The sequence below is a fragment of the Aythya fuligula genome, chromosome 5 (genome assembly GCF_009819795.1).
Source record: "Aythya fuligula isolate bAytFul2 chromosome 5, bAytFul2.pri, whole genome shotgun sequence".
NCBI lineage: Eukaryota > Metazoa > Chordata > Aves > Anseriformes > Anatidae > Aythya > Aythya fuligula.
Genome location: NC_045563.1, coordinates 10,927,724 through 10,949,361, shown reverse-complemented (window position 1 = coordinate 10,949,361; position 21,638 = coordinate 10,927,724). Strand labels below are relative to the sequence as shown.

The window sequence follows — 21,638 nt, the reverse complement described above, 5'->3', positions numbered from 1 at the left end:
ATACTGCACCATTACATACCCACGTCTGAAAATAAATCTGAACAGAGACAAGAACAGATAAGAAAGAGCACTTATTACACACATTTGATGCTCTGTTGTTAATTCTCAGAACTAATATTGAACCAGAGTGTTCCTGTAACTCTTTATTGATATACAGTCTCAGTAACACTTTGCAGGAAAAGGCTGCTTAAAATATATTTTTCCTGAAATTTTCTTATATCTGTACTATCTACTCATTGCAAGACAGGACATCTTCTGGAACTGGTTCCACATTCAGGAAAAACATCATTATCTTGAGTAAATTAGGGAGTAAAACTAAATTAGCAGAACGCAAACAGAAGAAATATGAAGTATTTAACGCTGAGAACTTGGGATACAGAACACTGTAGTGTTGGCAAACGCCTCTTCCAAATACAAAGCCATACAGTTATCCGTGTTAACTACCTATAGGGAAAGGCAAAAAATGCTGCGTGTGCTGCAGAAAGGACAAGCAGGAATGGCCTTAAACTGTAGCAAGAAAGGTTTAGGATAGACACTAGGAAAAGCTTTCTCCCAGTTGAGACTGGTTAGGTTACCTATGGAAGCTGGGGAGTTTTCACTGTTTGCAGAATTTAAGATTGGGTCAGTAGCACCTAACAGGGTTAGGTACAACTTGTTCTGCTTTTGGGATAGCAGGTCTATCATCATATTGAAGAAAGCAGTGAGCATTTCATGGGGTACAAACAGAACAGAAACAATCCCAAACTAGGAAGCATAGTACATAACATGCCTAAGTCAATTATATCAAAGTATCACTTTCACTTTTCTGTTAGCCGAATGAATTCAAAATCTTTGTGAACGGTAATAAAAAATAAATATCAATTGGAAACTATTTGCATTTTTTTCCCAGTATTAGTCAAGTGGCCTAGCCGAATTACAGAATTGCTGTAAATTTACAGCAAGACTTTGGCTGTTTAGATTACAAATCCTCATGCTGTGTGGCTTCCCCCCACACTTGCACAAACAGATGATACGTCTGAAGAAATGCTCTGTGAAATAACCCACTGCTGGAACTTTGCCATGGAGAAAGTTCTTTTTCCCTAGTTCAAACTCCAACTTACAGTTTAGATTATTTGTCAAAAGCTAAATGATATCCTGACCAAAGACCTTCGATATGAGCAGCTGGCAGTTAATTAACACTGAAAATTTCAATTGCTATAACCGGACGAAGATATTACTATTTATAAAAATGTCATTACACACAGGAACTGGCCACAGAAAACTCATGGAAAACAGCTTTTAACTTAAAACCAAAATCAGTAACTCATTTTCATATTTACATACGGCATGGTGATGCAGATAATTGTTTCTTTATGAAATGACCTTTCAAATTAAATGTATACTTTTCTTCTGTGCAAGAAGCTATACTGGAATCTCTGGAATTACTTGCATCTTAAGTCATGTTTATATCTAAGTATTTACAGAATGGTGACCACTGGAAATTTACTCAAAGGAATGGCATTTATTACTGCTAAAAAGAATTTCAAGTATCTGTTGTCTCCATGTGCAAAGCAGTTTCTCCTAGAATTAGGCAATGGGTTATTCTAAGCAAGAGGAAGCAATAACAGTTTGCTTTTTGCCTCAAAACCACATCTCTGGCTTTTTTTTTTTTAGTTCATTTTATTTTGAAAGTCAAGTAAGACTTTAGAAGCCCATATTCACTGCTGTGTTTTACACTGAAGTGCAAGTTTTCACATGACTGCAAACCAAACTAAATTGCATTGAAAAAGGGAAATCACATTCTTCCATCAAATCAAAACATAAAGAACTATGTTTTTGGGGATTTGAAAGGCAATGACTAAAAACAGTCAAAGGGATATTTCAGGAGTTTGCAGCTCTGGAAAAATGACTGTGAAAGTTCTCATTTTACAAATCTGTATCAGTGACCTCACCATCATTAACTCCCAGAAGGTTAAAGACAACAGAAGAACCTAAGCTCAGAGGCTATAAATATAGGTGAAGAAAGCATTAGGTATTTTGTTAGAGACAATCCTACCAGTTAGCCAAGGCTGTTAAGTTCTTATACCACTAAAAGCAAGGATTTAGAGTACTATCTGAATTTAGACTGCGTCAGTAATTGCATTAAAGTATGGATATCACAAGGTATGTTTGGCTGCTTTTGAAAGCAAAGAGAAATAAATAAATATTTCCAATGGTAACCTGGAAGAATATTTGTAGCAGTAGACTGATTTAAATCTGCATTGCTTGTTACAAATATGTTCTATATATTCAGTTTGACTCAAATTGTTTGTTTTATCCTGCAGTAAGAAGTCACTGAGTATCTTGTTTTGTTAAGAAAATGCACTGCAAAATTAACCAGACCTTCTTTACTTTTCCACATCTGAAATAACATTTTATGTGGATTAACTTCTACCCATCCCCAGGCTCATTTGCTAGTAGCCCTTTTGGCTTTCCCCACCATACCAAGGCATGTCTCCCAGTTATCTGTGTTTGTGCAAGTACAATTAGGCTAAAGGGAAGAATGCTTCCCTTATTCCCTATCCATGATTCTTGATAATTCAGTGTTGGGGGTGTAAGCCTGTGTTGATCAGTGACTAAAGCAGCATTCACTTCACTGTGGCACCTGGAACACATCTGTGTGAATTTCTGGAGCGGACATAGCAAGCATTCAGATAAAACAGGCTAAAAGTGATACCGTTTCTTCCTAAAGTAGAGGGCAGTCTATTAAGAACAGGAAGGAAAAGAGCAGGTTCAGCAAGAAGCATGGGCTCAGGGAACAAAAAGGATCATGGAAAGACATGCAAGGAATCTACTTCGGCCATCACTGGTCAGAAACAATGTGAGTAGTTGTCAAATTTCTAACAGCTGGAAGAAATAGATGACACACAGTGGCCTTAATGAATCATAGAATGGTTTGGGTTGGAAGGGACCTTAAAGATCATCTACTTTCAACCCCCTTCCATGGGCACGGATAACATCTCGTAATGGCCAATGTCTTAAACTCTCTTGTGTTGCTTGCACTAACTGTTTAGCTTCTACTTATGTCAGTTTGAACTGTCTGATGGTGCACATTAGGACAAGTTTCCACACCAAATTTCCCTCACTCGATTCAAATTCTATTTAGTAAGTGACTGATAATTCACTGTCCATCAACTGCTGCTGTGTGCTCCGATTATTGAAGCATTTCACTACCTGCTGTGGAAACACAGTTAAGGTGAGAACGTGTCAATATGCCCGCTAACCTGTCCCTTTAATTTCAGCCAGTCAACTGAATATAATGATAATGACCAAATTAGTGTTTATATCTCACATTCACTTTTGATTCTCATCAATTAACTCAGTGCTTAATACTTACCGTACTTGAAGGGCTGTTGTGTAACCTATATTAAAACAGCACTAAAAGTTATGGAGCTCATTATTCTGTATATAATTACTGCATGCATTACGGCCTAACTTACCGTCACGGGTCACCTCTATCACATACAGTCCTTCTTCTGAACCAATTGCTATTCTATCTCGATCTAAATGAGGAAAAGGGGGAAAAAGGCTATTAATTCAGCTATATTTAATCGTATCTTTAAAGTAGCCTGCTTTGTTTGAACAGCTGGAAACATTTATGGACAAAGATTTTCAACAGCAAATCAATTTTACTTTAGTTTATGTAGTCTGTCAAAAGCATGCTGTATAAGATATATACTGCTAAAACAATCTGTTCAGCAATCACTATTTACCCCCAAGTGGATGGAAAAATTTGAATAATCAGTGCAGGATTAACGTTTTTCCCTATGAAAGTATTCAGCTGAGGAATTCAAGGTATCAGTGCTCTCACTACAGAAGCCCAGCTAAAAGCTTCAGCTACTCTCACACACTTATAAAAGTTAAAACAAACATACCTACAATAGCAGCAGCTAAACTTGTTTTAATAAGAGGCAGTGTACTGTCATAGGCTTCTTGTGGAATATGCACAACCTGGTTTTTCAGTCTGTTTTTGTGCAGGATAGACTGCAACCCTTCTAGGATTCCAACCCACTTTCTTTTCTCATTCTCATTTTCTGTCAGGATCAGTAGAGAACAAGACTTTGATGGCAAACCTAAGAGAGAAGCTGTCACCTTTAAACAGACAGAGAAAGCAAAATTAATAACAGCTGTAAGAGCCCTTTTTGTCATTATTATATACTTCATACATAAATTGATACATCAACTTTGTCACTATTACTCTGACCTATACGGTAACTGCTTGGTCAGTATTATTTGCTTCCCAGAACCACGCAAGTAAAGTACACTTATTCATAACAATGCCGTAATGTACCGAAGCAATATTCAGCTCAGCACATACCTAACATGGCCACAGCACTTCAAAAAAATGCACAAGCTTCAGTGGTTTTGTTTAAAAATACTCAGTCTTGCTTAAGCATTCTGAATCCTAAAATGCAGGCAAGGAATTCTACATTCCTTTACCACGTCAACCAATGGACACAACCGAAAGGCTCCTTCCTTCTCTGAAATGGACTTTCATATACACACTATAATTTGTCCCATACTTTTTCCCCACCGTCTTTTAATACCTTGTGAAAAATGAGAAACATGCTTTCTGAGCATTTAAACCCACTAACATTGCTATGATCAGGTCTAGATTTTGATTTTGCCATTTAGTTTTCAAAATACTTGTCCAGAGAAAAGAAGAAATCTTATCGTCATTGAAGGCTCTGAAGGAAAACATGCTTTTTCTCAGAAAGAAGTACTGCACAAGTACTTCATTCTCAGTATTTCACAAGTACCAAGTTAAACAAAAATCACAATGGCTTCATCTGATTTTCAGGAAAACCATCCTATAGATCTCTAAGCAGAATTTATCCTGAGTATGGGAACTATCCAGGAACTTTCTTTTGAACAAAGTAAGCACTTACTAATTCTTAATATTAGTTTTGTGTCTGTTATGAAGACATCATATGAACTGTGAGAGCATGGGAACTATGCTTTCAGTCACAGAGGGCATCAACCAGTACCAGCCCTCACAACAGACTTGGAGAATAACAATGGTTAAACATTAAACAAACAAAAAAAAACAACAAAACAAACAAACAAACAAAAAAAAACAGCAAAAGATTAAAAAAAAGAGCCAAACAGAGGGTTAGTCATACACAGAATAAAAAACCTTTGACCTATATGCCTTGATGAGAAAATTCAAAAAAACATGGGTGATATGGTAGAGCTAGGTAACATACACCTCCTGAAAGGGTAGATTAAGCAAGAATGTTCACTGTGAAGAAAATCATCTGAAAGCATGCTTGGGATAATTGTACATCAAAGACAGAACTCCAAAAGTAAGATGAAAGTGAAAAGCAGTAGGTAAAGTACTGACTAGTTTGCTCAACAGCTTGATGAACATACAAACTGTACGTGTTTAAGTACAGCTCAGGATATTTTAAAGACTGACGCAGACATAGTGGACAATATTTCTAAATTTGAAGAAAAAGCAACCCACACCAGACTTAGCAAGGATTTCTCTGTGAAATACCATCATGAAACACTCCTCAATTTTTTCAAGGTAGCATCTTTCATGCAATCAATGTAAAAAGTAGAAGTTACCCCAACATTATTCATGATACAAAAATCCAGTATTTGCTCTGTAACTCAAGTCTTCTCAACTTACTTACTCATTAACTCATTGAATATATATTGAATAACATATACTATTACTAACTTACAAAAGAACTCCACTAGGGACACTATTATTTAAGTTACACAGTTCTTGATGATGGATGGCACTTCGACTGCAATGTCTGGATGCTAGGATGGCCTACGACCTAGCTTTAAAACCAGTTACCAAGGAGAGATTGTTGGAGTTTGAGATGTGTTCTTTCTCCTCTTGATTTTGTGGGGGGTTAGAGGTGGCAATAATTTATTGTTTGGCAGCAATCTGTTGCTTCTTTTGGATTGTCCGCCAACAGAAAACGAAAGTCTGTCTTTCTGGTGGGCTACCAATATGACCGTGTCTTACATAAAATAACACATATGAAAGAAGGACCCCATATTTTATACAGATGATGTGGAGTAACTGTTTTAACTGCTGTATAAGCTATTCTATCTAAGAGATGTGATGTTCAGGGTGAATTAAATGAGATTAAGAAAATAAGTCTCTCTTGCATCAGATATCACTGGTTTTCAGTTGCAGGAATTTCCTCTTCTGAAGGGAATAAAACTGAGAAAAGAGGTGGACATTGGCAGCATCTTCTCTGGTCTCTGTCAACAGGATATCTAAATTGATACACGGATATCCAGCAGACTTCTAGTTAATTCCTCAAATCTCTCTAGTAGGGGATAATCTGATCAAACTCCAGAGACATTTCATCGTGTCCATCACACAAATATTCTTATACAGGGACTACTTGACAAAAGCTTTTTAGCTGGAATGGTATTTAAGAAAAAGTACAAGCAGAAAATAGAGCAGCACGTCAGGCAAGCTAAGCTGTATAGATGCCTTTTTCTTAAAATGATTGCACTGTTCTGCAATTTGAAAAGACAGCAGGCAGACAGGAATAAAAACAGAACATTTAGAAACTAGGAAAAGGAAGGTAAGAGTGGTCGTAAACTAAAGGATGACAAATCCACTGCAGAAAGTATTTCTGAAAAAAAAAAAAAAAGAGGCAAAAAAAGCAAAACCACTGTAGCATTCACATAGCCAAGACATTTCCTAAATACAACTCCACAGGACCAAGTAACTGGCAATGTATGTTACTGTCAGCTCTTTGGCTTGCATGTTCCCCTGACTGGATTCCAAATGACTGAGGTTTAGAGATGCTGAAAACAGTGAGAATTTCTGTATTCAAACGCAAGGGATTAGATATTGGCTATTAACATGCTTTTCCCCATATTTTAAAATTCCAGATTGAGTATAATTCACATACAAATTAGAAAAAATATTCCTGTTATTTGAAAATAAATACAGCATTCAGAGTGAACAAACATTAACAATGAGTTTATCTGAGCTAATTCTTTTCTCTTATTTTAGTATTTCCCTACTATACTTAAAAATGAAATTTAAGAAAAAAGTTTTGATTTTTTTTTTTTATATGATACAAGGTAAAATAAAATCAGCAAGCACTACCCCAGCTTCAGCCTACTTTGTTACAACATCAATTCCCAGAGCTAGAGTCCTTCAAATCTAATAAGAAAAAAAAAAAAAAAAACAGGATCCAGTAATACCAACAGAATACGATACATGAATGTACTAAAGCAACTGAATTATAATTAAGTTAAAAAAAAAAAAGATGCCAAACTTTATACACAAGGAAGTACTAAAAGCAGAACTTTGCTCTTTACAATTCAGTTATAAGAGGAGTATCATAATGTTTTTGTACACGTTTCAGCACATTTCTACACATCTTCATACTTCTGCAATCAGGAAAATCAGAATTCACATAACTTAAAAAATATTAAATGTGGATACCATACTTCACTATAAAAAGAGAATAGTGGTGTTTAATTTGTACTGTCTTTAATAGTAAAAATCGATAGCCATACCCTGAATATACAAGGGATGTCTTTACGAGTTGCATGTATTACATCTGATGCGAGGACAGAGCTGACACAAAAATCTTCATCTCTAGTAAGAAAGAGAACAAGAGCATCACATACATGCACACATTGACTATATTCAGCAAAATCTAACTGGCATCACAACTGTTTCAATAGTAGGCAATCTCTCAACACTGCATAGAGGTCACAACTGGGAGCACTGCTTTGTTATGCTATAACTGTCCTCAACCTAAACAACTTGCAAGCTTTAGTTATGATTCTACAGCACTCAGTACGTGTAACTCAGTCCACCTGAAGTGAAGCGGGCTGGCCTTGGGTAGTTTTGGTTTACCGACCACACCTACTCTACAATTAGCAGCAAGAATATTGCTCTTCCAGCCCAGCAGACACATTAGAAATGAATAATTCATACCTCAATGTGTAGCAAGAGAGGGGCCTTTGGAAAAAGAGAAAAATCACATAAAAAGCTCTTGGCAACATAATTATAGTTTGTGGGATTCAAATAAGGATTTTCAAAACAGCTAGATTTTATTCTCTATTACAGTAAAATAAACAGACAACAGAACAACTTTTGCATTTCAGAGTGCTCCACCCCAGAGAGCTTGTCTACACAAGCCCTTTTAAAGTGCATTTGACCAAGTTGATCACCATAATTGCCAATTTTATTGCAAAGATGACACTAATGCCTGAAACTTGCCCATGCTAGAATTCCTAGTCGTGGTACTTAGCGTCTGTTAAAACATCTAAGGACCTTCAGAAGACAGCCTCAAAGAGGCAGCTACGATAAACAGATAAAGCACAGGACAGTTGGTATAATATCTGGCTGAGTTGCTTCAAGCAATGTACTGATGTGAACGCTGTTATTTTCAGTAGATCCACACTTCTGCTCCTGCCGCCAGCATGTCAGAGAACTGACACTGACAGTTCTCAGAGAATAAACGTGGGAACAGAACAGAACAGCAGTACTGCTGCAACCCCATGGTACTGCTGTCTGAAAAAAAAATATCAATGTGCTTATGAATGTAAACTTCATAATCAGAGAGAGAGTGTGTTGTAATACAAGGTAATATACTTAATATTTCTGTAAATTAAAATTTAAAAACTTTGTTACTCTGATGAATGCAAGCCTCAGATCTTTTGTAGGCAGTGTTCAGTGTTACAAATGGCTCACCATGAAAAAATGACTCCTGTGAGAAGGCAGGGTCAGAGCCACTTGCATTACAAATTAATTGATGCTTTCTGCAGGCTGCTTCAGCGTTTCTAATGTTCATGAAATTACTGACTATGGGACGATCTGTGACTCACTGTTTAGGTCTGAGTGCAGGGGAAGAACCAATCCACCAAAGCTTACTTGTTTCCCATTTGGAAATATGGAATTCTACGAGGAAGCATGCTAATACTGTAAGTATTAGTGCCCGTACAAGTGACTTCTTATAAAGCACTTAAGTGACTTACTGTTGCTGAGCCAATTCTTACAGCCTAAATTTAGCTGGTGTCTATACTCAGAACATAGAGTTTCCTCAGACCAGAGCTCTTATGATCCAAAAATTTATTGCATACCATAAATAAATAGTCTTGTCAGAGAAAAAAATACAGAGGGTTTCTACCCTATCAGAAAAACACAAACCTGAGATCCAGGACTTGACTTGCAACAACTCCAGGCTGGGTGGATTTTCCTTCAGGCACATCATATAGGAAGAGTTTACAGTCACAAACAACTGCATAAGCCCTCTGCCACCCCTTCTTAACTCCTGTAGGCTTTGGAACCTGTGTACAAATACATAATAAATAGGTACTTGTTTATTAAAGGTAAGCACATGCAGTATACACAGAAAGCAGGGACATTTCAAAAAGCCCACACTTTGATCAATGGAAACTGAACACATTTTACTTGCCCTTCAAAATGGAGTGAAAAAATCAAATAATCAAGCAATCATTTTTTTTTCCCTTAAGCTCAAACATCCTCTGTTACAGTTTAATAAATACATTATGTAGCTTTAGGATAAACAATGTGGCCTGTGTATTACACAAATGCCAAAACGGTAGGGCAGTTTTGCTTTTATGTTATGTTTACATCAACTATGGCAGAAATTTTTCCTTAAAATTCCTTCTCCCTACACCCCCCTGGGACTTAAGAACATTTTAGCTACTAACCTTTAGCTCCTGTAATAAAATCAACTTTTTTTTTTTTTCCCACATCTAATGCAACTAATGTTAAGTAAGTTACAAAGATGGCACATAAAGCCTTAAGGCTTTAGCCCAGTTTAGGAGATACATTTAAACATACTTAGAGGTTCCAAGCTGCCTAAGTGTAGTATTGTTCTCTTCCCCAAGACCAAAAAGGCTGTTACCTTGACATAACCTTTATAGGCAGTTCCTATTCCTCTTTGCACATCTACTCCAAGAGGCCTTTTGGCTTGCTCAGGGGGTATAGGGCAGACCTGAGGCGCGCTATCCTTGCAGGAAACATGGCATGCAAATGAACACACTAAGTACAAAAGAGAAAATCCACAGTGAAATGCATGTATGAGTGAATCATAACAGGAGATTAACATAGTCTACCCTTACAAGCAGCAAATTAATTAATTACACTGAAATTGCCAGTCAAACATAGCAGGAGCCCACTATGCTAAAGGAGTGAGCACACCTAGATATTGTAGGAGACTCTCCATGGTGCTTTTATGTGCCCTTTTAAACCTGATGCTTCCCTGAGTAGGAAGTGACTCCACACCTCAATGCCACTTATAAAAGCATTTTCCAGCAGGAAAAGGAGTTGGTCAGCCCCAGTGGTGCTAAGAAGCAACCAACCCAATTGCAGAAGAGAATATATATTAATAAAGGGAGGAATAAAAATTATTAGACAGCGGTAAGAGACAAGGTAAGCATAGTAGGTGTTTAATAGGATGTAATTATGCAAGAGAGTCTACTGATACAAAAAGTACAACTAAATTGACAAAAAATAGAAAGCGTTAAAGAATTAAACACAGGCAACAGCCTTGAATGTATAACAAAGCAGAAATATACTGTATGATGAACGGGGCATGTATACATTTCAGAGTTCAAATAAGAAGCAAATGTATCCTACACTAATCTTGCGTCCCTTCTTACCATTGACACCACTTTGTGGTGCACCAGCAAGGGACAACGGACTCGCTTATACAGTATCTCATCTGGAAGGACTACATAAAGCCCAGCATATATGACACTTCACTTAAGACAGACTTCCAGAACTGTGGGATGAGGTAACATGTTACAGGAAGGCACCTGACCCACAGTTCACAGGCCAGATCTTTCTACAGAGATTTTGGAAGTTTTGACCCATCCACTGTGTTTCTCCCTGTAGGCGTGGGAGGCATGAGGACAGCAGCATGGCACTGTTATCTGCTCTGTGCTTCCTCCCAACCACATTCTCAGAAGTGAGCGTGTCAAATACCCTGTGCACTTCTAGTTCTGTATTTACCAAGGCTCAGAGGAGTCCAGAAAAATATGGCAGCTGGAAACAGCATGCATCTGCAGGAGCCAGACTGGCCTACAAACCTGCTCATGATGCCACTCAGAATAGCCAGGAGAGCAGGTAGCCCAGGGCAGGGCAGGCTGCTTGGCTTGTTCTTTGAGATGCAGCCTGCTCCCAGAGGGAGCACTGCCTTCCGAGGGTTACCATAATGTCATGCACACAAAGCTCTGTAGGTGCTGCCCATGACCAGATAATAAATTCAGCTCTCTCAGGAGGCATTATAATTACTGGGACTGTGCAAGCCAAGGCACACTAGTTGAAGAAAAGGGAAAATCTACGTGATGTAGTCAGGTCCACAGGCTCTGAAAGTACAACTGTATTTTACTGCACTCTCCAGCAACAGAGAAGAGGAGGAAGTGGGAAAAGCAAGTGATTGGGAATGGAACATGGCAAGTTTTGTTCTGATGGAGTCATCTCTATTCTTATGTCAAGGTGATTCTAGTTTTTTCTGTAGCTATCAAGATCTGGAGTAGGGGAGGCAAATGAGAAACTAATGATGCACTGCTTAATGAAAACACATGAGAATAGAAGAGTGAAATTGATAGATACACTAAGGGGGGGAAAAAAAGAAGGAAAAAGTGCAAAATAAGAGTTCAGTACTGTCAGCAGGAGAGAAAACGCAGCCCCAGGGCAAGTGCTGGCAGAGCGGTAGGTGCTTCTGGGGAAGAACTGCCCGAAGACCTGCCAGGAAAGAAGCACCTAAGGGCAGATGATACAATCTGAGTATGATGCTGGAAGTGTCAGTGGAGAGGGTGTCATAGGAAGAACAAAGCGGGGGAAAGAAATACAATTAAACTATTTATAGTGTTTTGAACAGATATGTGGAATTCTCACCGACTTCCTGTGTCTCATCATGATACAGAGAAGCATTTTCATGTAACAATACCCCCATATACTCAAACATGGAACTCAATAGTGACACAGGCATCAGAGAAAGCACTTTAAATAAACCTAATGGACAGTAAGGCTGGCTATAGACCAAAAAGCCTAGCAAATGCTCTCCCCAATACACAGGGTTTATGATCAGGACTCATACATTACCACAGCAACCCTGTTATCTTTGTGCTTCACTATACAGACATAAAACACTCCCACCTCCCTGCTCAACTCACACTACAACATCACTAATGGTAGCAGGATTGACAGAAAGGGAACCGTGAGAGCTTAAGCTAATTTTTTGACCATGATAAAAGAAAGAAAAGGAGAAAAAGAAGAAAAGGAAATAAAAAGAGAACCATTCAGTGATAGCCACCCCCTCTCTTTCACTCCTTCTCCAAGGACTGCCTTAAAATACATTAGTGTTTGGGGATAACTTTGTGGGGCTGGGTGGACAACTTGCAGAAAAAGCAGGAAGTTTAACTGACTCACCGTCACAGGCATAACCTTGTCGAACTAATCCCACCATGAGAGAGGTGCAATGACTACACTGAGTAGGGCTTGTGAATGACTTGATACTGAGCTGGTGAGCTTTAGGCTGAAAGATACATTCAGGACAAACAAGAAAAACAGTTCAACTTCTGTACTTAGATAATGCAAACACCTCCATTCACCCTCCACCCTCCAATGTATCAGAGCACATGTTATAAAACTTGGGCTTTTAAATAATTGCAGCTTGTAAAAAGGTGCTGCAAGAAAACAGCAGTATTTATTATTTTAAATTGCAGAAGACACTAAAACCAAATCCTACAACCAAGTATTTTTTCTGTCACCCCTTTTGACAAATTAAACCCCTTCAGCTTGCATTTGGTAACATTTGAGTAAAACCAGAGACCTAACAAAGAAACAACATATGACAAACCCAAACAGGACAAACACAGATGACTAATTTATAAATGGTAATTTTCCTTAGTTCTTCAGAATAAGGTTAGTACAGTCCCCCTACCTTTGGTACAGCTAGAGAAATGGATTGAATGGTGGGGGAAGGAGCTGCAGGCATCCTCTGAAGCCGAATTGGTTCCTGAATCACAAAAAACTGTAATTGAGCAAAACGAGGCTTCAAGAATTTGTTTTAATCTTGGGGTGGCAAAGCTTATCGTTTTCTGATTTTTTTTTTTTTTTCAAAAATTATTGGAAATTTAATTGTCATACACATTGCCATTCTGATTTAGCAGAAACAGATTGTGTTTTAAAGCACTCACAGGAAAGCCTGCACACTAACAAACAAGCAGCATTACAGAAAACATATGAAAATGAGGTACATCAACATACACAGAGCCAACAGAAAGGTTTCATTTGCAACCCCTTAAAGCAGATGCAATTAACACTGACAAGTTACACATAAACAACATTCAATTCTGCCTCTTCAAAACAAATGCTGCAATATATATTTATAATGAACAAGACAGAGACTTTCTACTGAATTACTCTTCAGGGTAAAATAATGGTTCCCTTACTTCTTGTTGTTGCTCTGCAGTTACAACTGAAGTAGATGGTGAAACTTCTGATTTGGGACCCTGCGTTTCCTGCTCACTAATAGAGCTGGTCTGCAAAAGTGACATCAAACATGATAAATTAGATACCACAGAGTAGATGAAGTGTTCTCATGCCAACAGCTTAGAATTTCAGGGTAGCTACAATGAACAGCTCACTGTAAAAATAAATCGAGAAAATATTCATTTCTGTATGCATACATCTAACAACTTTCCACTCCGAAAAAAACCTTTCCTTACAACAAACCCTGCCACCTGATGGAAAAGCTGTAAAGCTGGAAGCACTGAAATGCAAAACCCAGTAGTAGGCAGCATAAATCCTGTAAAAAAGGATAAAGCCTTCTCTTCCCAGAAAGACTATGTCCATCCTCTTGCATGAGGGTATGGAATGATGTCTGAGAAGCTTGGCAATAATCCATAAAATAGCTCATTTTCTCTTGGTAGCTTGGTACCACCCTAGGATTTTTCTGGCAGACAGCAGCTGCCAATTCCACCACAAGAAAAATTCTTCATGTAACACCATAAATCTTTAAAATTATTTTTTTTCCAAAATGAGCACTAATTTTATTATCACCTCTATCATCAAAAATAACCATGTTGTCTTAATCATATTGTCTTACATTTCGCTCGAATTTAACACTAGCATCCATTACAAGCTTTAATTTCACACTTACATTAGCAACTACTAATTGCCAGCACAAGGGGGAAGCATGCTACAATTCCACAGCTGAAGAAGCTGGGTGTGGAAGCAGTATTACTGTACTCTGAGGACATCGTGAAAATCATGATTAACAAACATCAGATTAGACTTCACCTAAATGATGTAATTAGCACTAAAGGCAATGAGTAATGAATCACTCACTTCCCAGCCAGTTTCGACAGGAAGATGGCTCGAATTCAGTTAGCTCACTAAATAGATTCAGATATTTGTTGTTTGCTTTTTTTTTGTTATGAATTGATTGGTAGGGCTGGGCCATGAAGATCAAATTATACCATTATGTAATATGAACAATTTAAAAATGCAAGGCATGATTTAGCTTTAGTCATATAGACAGAATCTAAAATAACAAGCCTGTAGAAAGGTATTAAAAGAAAACTAAGCTAGCACTATTTAGTGGATTAAGTTATAGAGAGACTAATGAAGCAAAATGTCTAGTTTTAGAAGGCCATTTTTACTATGAGAGATCACAACAAAATAAGGAGACAAAACTACCAGCAAGAACTTACTTCTTCCCAAAAGGCTAGCAGAGAAGATGTAGACGAAGAAGAAACAGAATCCTTTGTTGTAACAGATATGAGGGATAAAAACGATCACTTATCACCCACAGAAAAACTTCAGATGGAATATTAGTAGGCTAGCTAAATAAAATGTTTTATATGGGCCAATGATATTCATTCAAACTAAATGAACCCAGATCATATGACATTATCTTTATGTGTACATGTGAAAAAACTGTTGGTGGCTATCACTAAATACAATATCAGGAATTTTAACGCAATTCATCAGAAAATGCCACCTGTGTTCTCACAGACTATGTATTTATTGCTGGATCTGTAGAATGGAATCTTGATTAGTTATGGGCTTGATATCGTACATGTTACTATTTGAAGAGTATTTGGTGCTTTTTAAAACAAAGTTTTGAACTATTAAGATTTGTAGATAAATGCTATTATCCAGACAGTAGTATATATCATGTTTCTCTCTCTCCTTCCACCTCATCCACATAGCTCATCTTGCTGCTTCAGCAAGAAAGCCAGCGTGGATGTTTTGTAACTGGGAACAGTGCATACACGAAGTATGCATATGCAAATACCACAGCATGTTCTTAAGCTTTCTTTTTTGGCACCAATAACAATTTGAAAAGAGACCAGAAAGCACACATTTCAGATAGAGTATCTAACCAGACTGATGAGGTTTTAACCTCAGCCCCTTTGACTCAGCTCCATAAACATAACAGATTATTCTTTCCAGTTCCAGCTCTTGGTTTTACCCTGAGCTATCCATGTGTTTTGAAGAAAAAAAATCCCAGAAAATCCTCAAGGATCAAGAGTTCATGAAGTAAGGAAATGTGATTCAATGCTGCATCTAACAGCTGCTTCCTCAGGGAATGCACAAACTTTTCTAAGTGAAACACCCAGTTGGAGCTGCAATTTGTATGATTAGTTTTCTAAGGATCAGAGGGTGTGTCACAGTACACTTACAATACCAACATCTGTGGGTCCTCTGATTTTCTTTCCAGTCCCTTCTACTCTAACCACCCCATTAAGAACTGGAGCCAACAATTTTACATATCTGTTTAAATGCCCTTTGAACTGAGTGAATACTTTTCTTTATATTAACTAGTATTTTCCAACAGTAAAGCGCTTAATCCCTTATTTGCAATAGGGTGTGCCAGCCCTTCCAAAACAACCTGAACGTGTATTTTCCAGCTAAAGGGTTGAGATTAACAAAGAAAGAAAGTAGAATAAGAAATAATCAATGAGAACTTTTGGGAGTATTTCCCAAAGGTGCTAGCTTCTCTTCAAAATGCCAATCAATCCAACACCTACTGGACATCCAATTCTACGTCCCACTAATTTGGCTAATAGGCCAGATACAAATTTGCCATGTAGAGCCCAAGGGTTACTTTTCAGTAATAAAAATATAACTCGGCTATCACATTTTTGTAGTTAATTTGTGTAATAACTCACTCTGAAAGTCAGATCACGTGCAAGAGGAGATGTGTTGAAATATTCAAAAATGGAATCTTGGAAGTCTGGAAGTTTAAGACCTAAAACCCAAAACATAACAGACTTAGCTAAAATGCAACACCACAGGCTGTGTTAGAATTCTGTTGAAATACAGTAACTTTAATTACCTGAATCTGTTCTGTATTTTTCTTCTATTTTTTTCCTTAAGCCTTCCATCTCTTCCAACAGTTCCCGGTTCTTTGCTTCCGATTCCTTTAATTTACTACAGCAACAAAATGTGATCAAAATACAATCTCAAACATTTCAAACAGAAAAATGTCAGTCTCATAGTTTTAAGAAACACCTTTTTTGGAGGTGCATGAAGGGCTAAATATTTTTCTTTTATTCTGATTTTATATCTCGCTTCCTCATCTCACTAGTAAGGCACCTCAGTATGTGGCTGGATAGTGAAGACTGCGCTTAAGATTCCTGTTAACACTGCAGATATTTGCCAAACAAAATGATTCTAATACTAGTTTGGTCTTTTCTTCCCAAGAATATGTCTGCTCTCCAGTTAGTCTACGAAAAAATAGCTCTTAGCCATAATTGACTATGTAAGAAATGTGCAGTCTGTAGAGTAGGATCTTTCTGGCAAAGTCCAAATCCCAGGCACAAGGGGGTTATTGGAAAAAAGTTGTAACTATCCTAACCAGCAGTCTAGAGCAGCGTATAAAAACTTAAACAGAACCAAAGCCCTCATTACCTTTCAAAAGATATGTTTGCATCTTTCACTTTTCGTAGCTCTTCTTGAACTAGTTGTTTGGCACGAATTTCGGCATCTAGGGCAGACTGTAATTCCAGCCTCGCTGACATATCCAACTTCTGACTGCGCCGCACTTTCCAAAGTGGATCCTGTTGCAATAAGTTATTGAATATTAATTATGAACACTATTTCTGATACATGTAAATCAATCAATAGATTTTATTTCACAAAAATTAAGAAATTATTATTTTATTTTTTTTTAACAGTTAAGCCAACAAAAACAACATCTTTAAAATCAAAACGGTGTATCAGCAACTGTGACTGTCAAATAGAGAACTCACTGACAATGGCTAGTTTTGGTTATACTAAAAAGAGTATAAAACTTGCATGGTGACATACTGTAACATACTGGACTTTCAAACTTGATATAAATGTAAATAGTTAATGTCAAACACACTAACCTAAAACATAATGAGAGTAGCAAAAAAGTGAAGAAAGTGAAATAACCTGGGTCCTAAAAATCTAGAACGTTCACCTAAACAGTTCACACGCTTGTTAAGTAGCATACACTATGCTTCTGCATACACTATGCAATTCCTCTCCACCACAAGCTAATTTTCCAAGCTTTTCCAAGCATTTTTCAATGTAGACAACATTTTCAGTGTTTTCTAATGGATATTCTCTCTAGCCACACGTGAAATTGCAAGCAACACTCATGAAAATGAGAGCCACTTTTTACGTTAAGAAATAATTACCTTAGATCAGGTTCTGCTGAAGTTACAAAACCAGTTGTAATACAAAGAACAGAAAGCATTCTTTATTCTGGGCCAACTGCATTTGATCCAATCTTTCTTCCTATTAAACCTATCAACATAATGATCGTCTCTCTAAGATGTAGGCAAAGTTCATAAGAAGTCAATCTTCTCTTGTTTTCTCTTAATCACGTTTGGAAGCGACAAGTAACTTTTATCTATATAAACCAGCAGCAAATTGACTTTTTGCATGGCAGTTTGACTGTGCTGACTGACATTGCTTAGGAACGTGGGCTTCTGAGCCTAGCTGCAAGTGGCTTTGCAGGTATTTAATGCCTGCCAAGGCAAAACAGTTTTCTCTTTGAAACCATGCTTTATGAGGACTTCACCTCTCTTCTTTTTTTACAGAATTTTGGGAAGCCTTTTTACTACTATGTGGGAAAAAAACTATGGCAGGTCTTAGTGTACATAAAGCTACAATCTCTCATGTCACTAGTTTGTAACAATACTAACCTGTTAAAATTTATACAAAAATAATTGTACAAAATAAAGTACTTTTAATCTCACTGTAATGGCAATTAAAAATATTTACTTGCATCTAATGAAGTGAAGTACACTTCCACACTCCCCTTTAAGGGTTTATTGTTTCTTCTCTACTGTGTAAAGCAGTTTGTGATAGCAGATGCACTGCTGTGATTATCAGCTTCTGATTATATGACCCAAATTGATTTCAAAAGAAATAGATAAAACTAATAACTCACTAGGAGAGCAGAGGATTCATTAGAAACAAATTCTGGTTATGAACAGATACTGATGAGAATGTAGCTGACACCAAAAACACAGCTGCTTAGACATACCCAGAACAGCCCAAATGCTTGCTATTTTCTTACCAGTGTTCGTGAGCCCAGACTGGAACTTCTCAAAGATTCTAGTTCTTCCGTCATCTTGGAAGCTAATGCTTGGAGATAGCCACGAGCATCCTTCTCATCACTTACCCTATTGTGCAATTAAAAAAAAAATTGTTATTGAACTGTTTGATGGTTCACAGCAACAAATAATTAGCATTTGCACTAGATTTAGGAACATAGCAGATATGGACAGAGCAGGAAAAACTTTCCCAGCAGAAAAACTGAATACAGCTCAGATGGCCTGCTTTAGTTTTTTTTTTTTTGTATCCAATTCTCTTGATTGTGGCAGTTGCCAGGGAAACTGAAGCTTTCCTCCTGTTATCATGGAGAGTTCTGCAGAGATTCAGTGTTATTCTTTGGAAAATTATCTGCATATCACTTGCTCATTTTTTATAGTGGCTACCATTAAGTCCTCCTTTAACAACTGGAAGGGCAAGTATGTGTACCCTATGATTCTCTGCACCTTGCCCCTCTCCTCTCAGTAGCTCAAATGCCACTCCACACAAGTATTAGCCAGCAATTAGTAATTCATCTCATTAAAAATCACTGTTCTCCAAAGCCCAGGCTACTACATTCAACTTCATCCAGCAGAAGACACGTACAGGTGACCTGATGGTCTTGCATGCTGAAAACACTTGCATACATTTTGTTAACTCAGAAAATAAGAGGGAAAGACTGACCTGTGAATTAAATGCAAATGCTTGTGTTGTACAGCTAGTGGGGTTCTATATGTTATCATGGACCTTTTAAATCATAATCATCTTCATGATAAGGCTTATCAAAATTTGTATCTTGCACTAAATAGTATCTGACAATTTCACTCAGAAGTTTAAGACTAAATGCTTTAAATGTACTCAGCTATATTGCAAAGCAAAAAGAGAAACAGCATCATCATCACTCAGAAGCACCACACTTTTTTGATCACAGACACACAGAAAGTGCCTGGCAAAACATAAAAAAGCCCAATCAATACTTCAAAAGTTGAAAGTGGCCATCTGGATCTCTAAGCAGTACATACCATTGAATAATTTCTGCAATCTGAGCTTCCCAGTGAGCAACAGACTCCTTCTTTGCTGCTAGGTCTTGGAGCTCATCTTCTAGCTGCCTGTTCTGTGCTGTTAATTTGTCCACAAAGGAGCAAAGCTGAAACAAAACATTAATTTCACCTGTGGCTTATGTCAGTTTCACATTTTTTTCATATGTGTATGTCTACACACATACAAAATCTGAACAAATAACACTGTGCTGGGCTATGTGGAAGTTCTAACACAGACCAAAGAACAGGAAATAGTTTTTCTTTGTTTTTTCTTTTGTAGAACTGGAGACTAACTCCTGAGCACAGAAGAGCACATTGCCAGTTCACACAAAACAATCCAAAACAAAGGAGAGGGGAAAAAAACAACAAAACAAACAAAAAAGCATAGAGGCTGTTGTGAGGAATAAAGCTTAACTGTAAGCCATTAGAGAGGCAGGCAGTAAATGTCTCCCTCTACGTGAAGCCCTAACAGAAATTGGAAGTGCCCACTTCTTGGTGCCCTCTGAGTTGCGTGAATCAATTCTGCAAAGAACAAAGCTACTATTTATCCAGATCCCTGACATTTATATGGCCAGAACCACATTCGTTTTACTCAAGATATTGCCTGAACATTTACCGATCCCGTTGTGATCAATAAGTACACTTTCAACATCAGAAAGTAGCAAAGCGAGAATTATATTTTGCTTAAGTGTTTCCTAAAATAATTACCCTCTCATTTTCTGTTGTTAGCTTCTTGTTATCTTCCAAAAGCATAGATCTTTCACGCTCGTATTTCTCCTTCATTGTTCCTACTGCTTCCTCCATTTCACTGTGCCTAAAGACAACAAGAAATAGAAACGTATACTGTAACACTGCTGAACCCGTAGACAGGGATTTTCAGAGAGGAATAAACAGAATTAAGGTGAAATACCATCCTCTACAGTTACCCATGCAATATAGTACATGCAAAAAAGAAATCCTCGATTAACCAATCCCATCCCAAAACATACCTCTCTCGTTTTGTTTTCTCTAATTTATCCTTTAATATCATGATCTCTTTCTGCAGTGCAAGCTGATGGCTCTCTGAATCATGTACTTCCTTCTTCACATTTTTTACTTCTAAAACGTGTGATGCTTCTCGCCGGACCAACTCCTCTTCATAAAATAAGATTTTCTTTTCCAACTCAGACTTCATTTTCGAAAGCTCCTGCTGATGTTCTAGTGTGGCACCTGCTGCCCGGCCTCCCTGCTTCAGCTGAAGAGAAGGAGAGAAACCATCAGGAAAAGACTACGATCTTTATATTTTAGGACCATTATTTTGATTAGAACTATCCAATTTGTAGCACTTGGGAAAAATTTTGCTTGGGGTCTGAGAGGTTTAAAAGGTTCTTCAAGCATTTAACCCCCTAAGCAACTGCTCTGCTTTCATGACCCTAAGAGATTAAATGCTGCTGCAGAGATAAATTTATACCATGTTGGTTTAATAGCTGCTTAGAATTTTTAAGAACTGGACATTTTGAAGACATTAACAAGATATTAAACAATATTAAAGTATTTCAATAAAAAAAATAAATCTAATTAGGTTAGGCAGGTCAGGTTTCTAGTAATGCTGTAGTTTCTTTTAAAGTGTCCCATGGGTATCAACAGTTGGAGTAAAAACATTGCAACTCCTGTTTAACGAGTAAAATGTCCCATCCCTCCCAAGCCCTTAAGTAACCTTCAGAGCTTCCAGTTCATTTTCCAGTTGTTTGGAGAAGGCCTCACTGTGTTCACGAAGTTTGCGTTCTTTTGATGCTTCTGCTGCAACTTCTTCAAGCTGGGCTTCTAGCTATAAAATCAAAATAATTTTAAGTCATTTCAACACAACATACTGCTATCTGTATCATTCATTTCATCTCCATGTAGGAATGAACTTTCAGGGGCCCTGAAAACAGCAATTTTTTCTTATTTGTATCTTACATTACACCACTATAACAATGATTTCAGAACATCATGTTTTGTTTTCAGTGATCCAGGCATCTGTCTGTCTCGAAGTGGAACTACTTCGA

The 21,638-nt window shown here is 37.5% G+C and overlaps 1 protein-coding gene across 2 annotated transcripts in view; it reads right to left on the bottom strand.

The window, feature by feature from the left end:
- CDC42BPB (CDC42 binding protein kinase beta) overlaps positions 1-21,638 on the bottom strand; it is a 94,186-nt gene that overhangs the window by 9,964 nt on the left and 62,584 nt on the right. The window contains exons 14-29 of one of the 2 annotated variants that reach the window (XM_032188912.1): positions 21,308-21,418; positions 20,601-20,845; positions 20,320-20,425; positions 19,594-19,718; positions 18,558-18,663; positions 16,916-17,064; positions 16,341-16,435; positions 16,174-16,253; positions 13,447-13,536; positions 12,936-13,010; positions 12,422-12,527; positions 9,891-10,027; positions 9,167-9,306; positions 7,525-7,606; positions 3,894-4,110; positions 3,459-3,521 (exon numbers count right to left, since the gene is read on the bottom strand). In XM_032188912.1, the coding sequence (XP_032044803.1) occupies positions 3,459-3,521; positions 3,894-4,110; positions 7,525-7,606; positions 9,167-9,306; positions 9,891-10,027; positions 12,422-12,527; positions 12,936-13,010; positions 13,447-13,536; positions 16,174-16,253; positions 16,341-16,435; positions 16,916-17,064; positions 18,558-18,663; positions 19,594-19,718; positions 20,320-20,425; positions 20,601-20,845; positions 21,308-21,418 (1,927 nt within the window). The remainder of the gene's footprint in view (positions 1-3,458; positions 3,522-3,893; positions 4,111-7,524; positions 7,607-9,166; positions 9,307-9,890; positions 10,028-12,421; positions 12,528-12,935; positions 13,011-13,446; positions 13,537-16,173; positions 16,254-16,340; positions 16,436-16,915; positions 17,065-18,557; positions 18,664-19,593; positions 19,719-20,319; positions 20,426-20,600; positions 20,846-21,307; positions 21,419-21,638) is intronic. The other variant, XM_032188913.1, reaches the window with a different exon arrangement.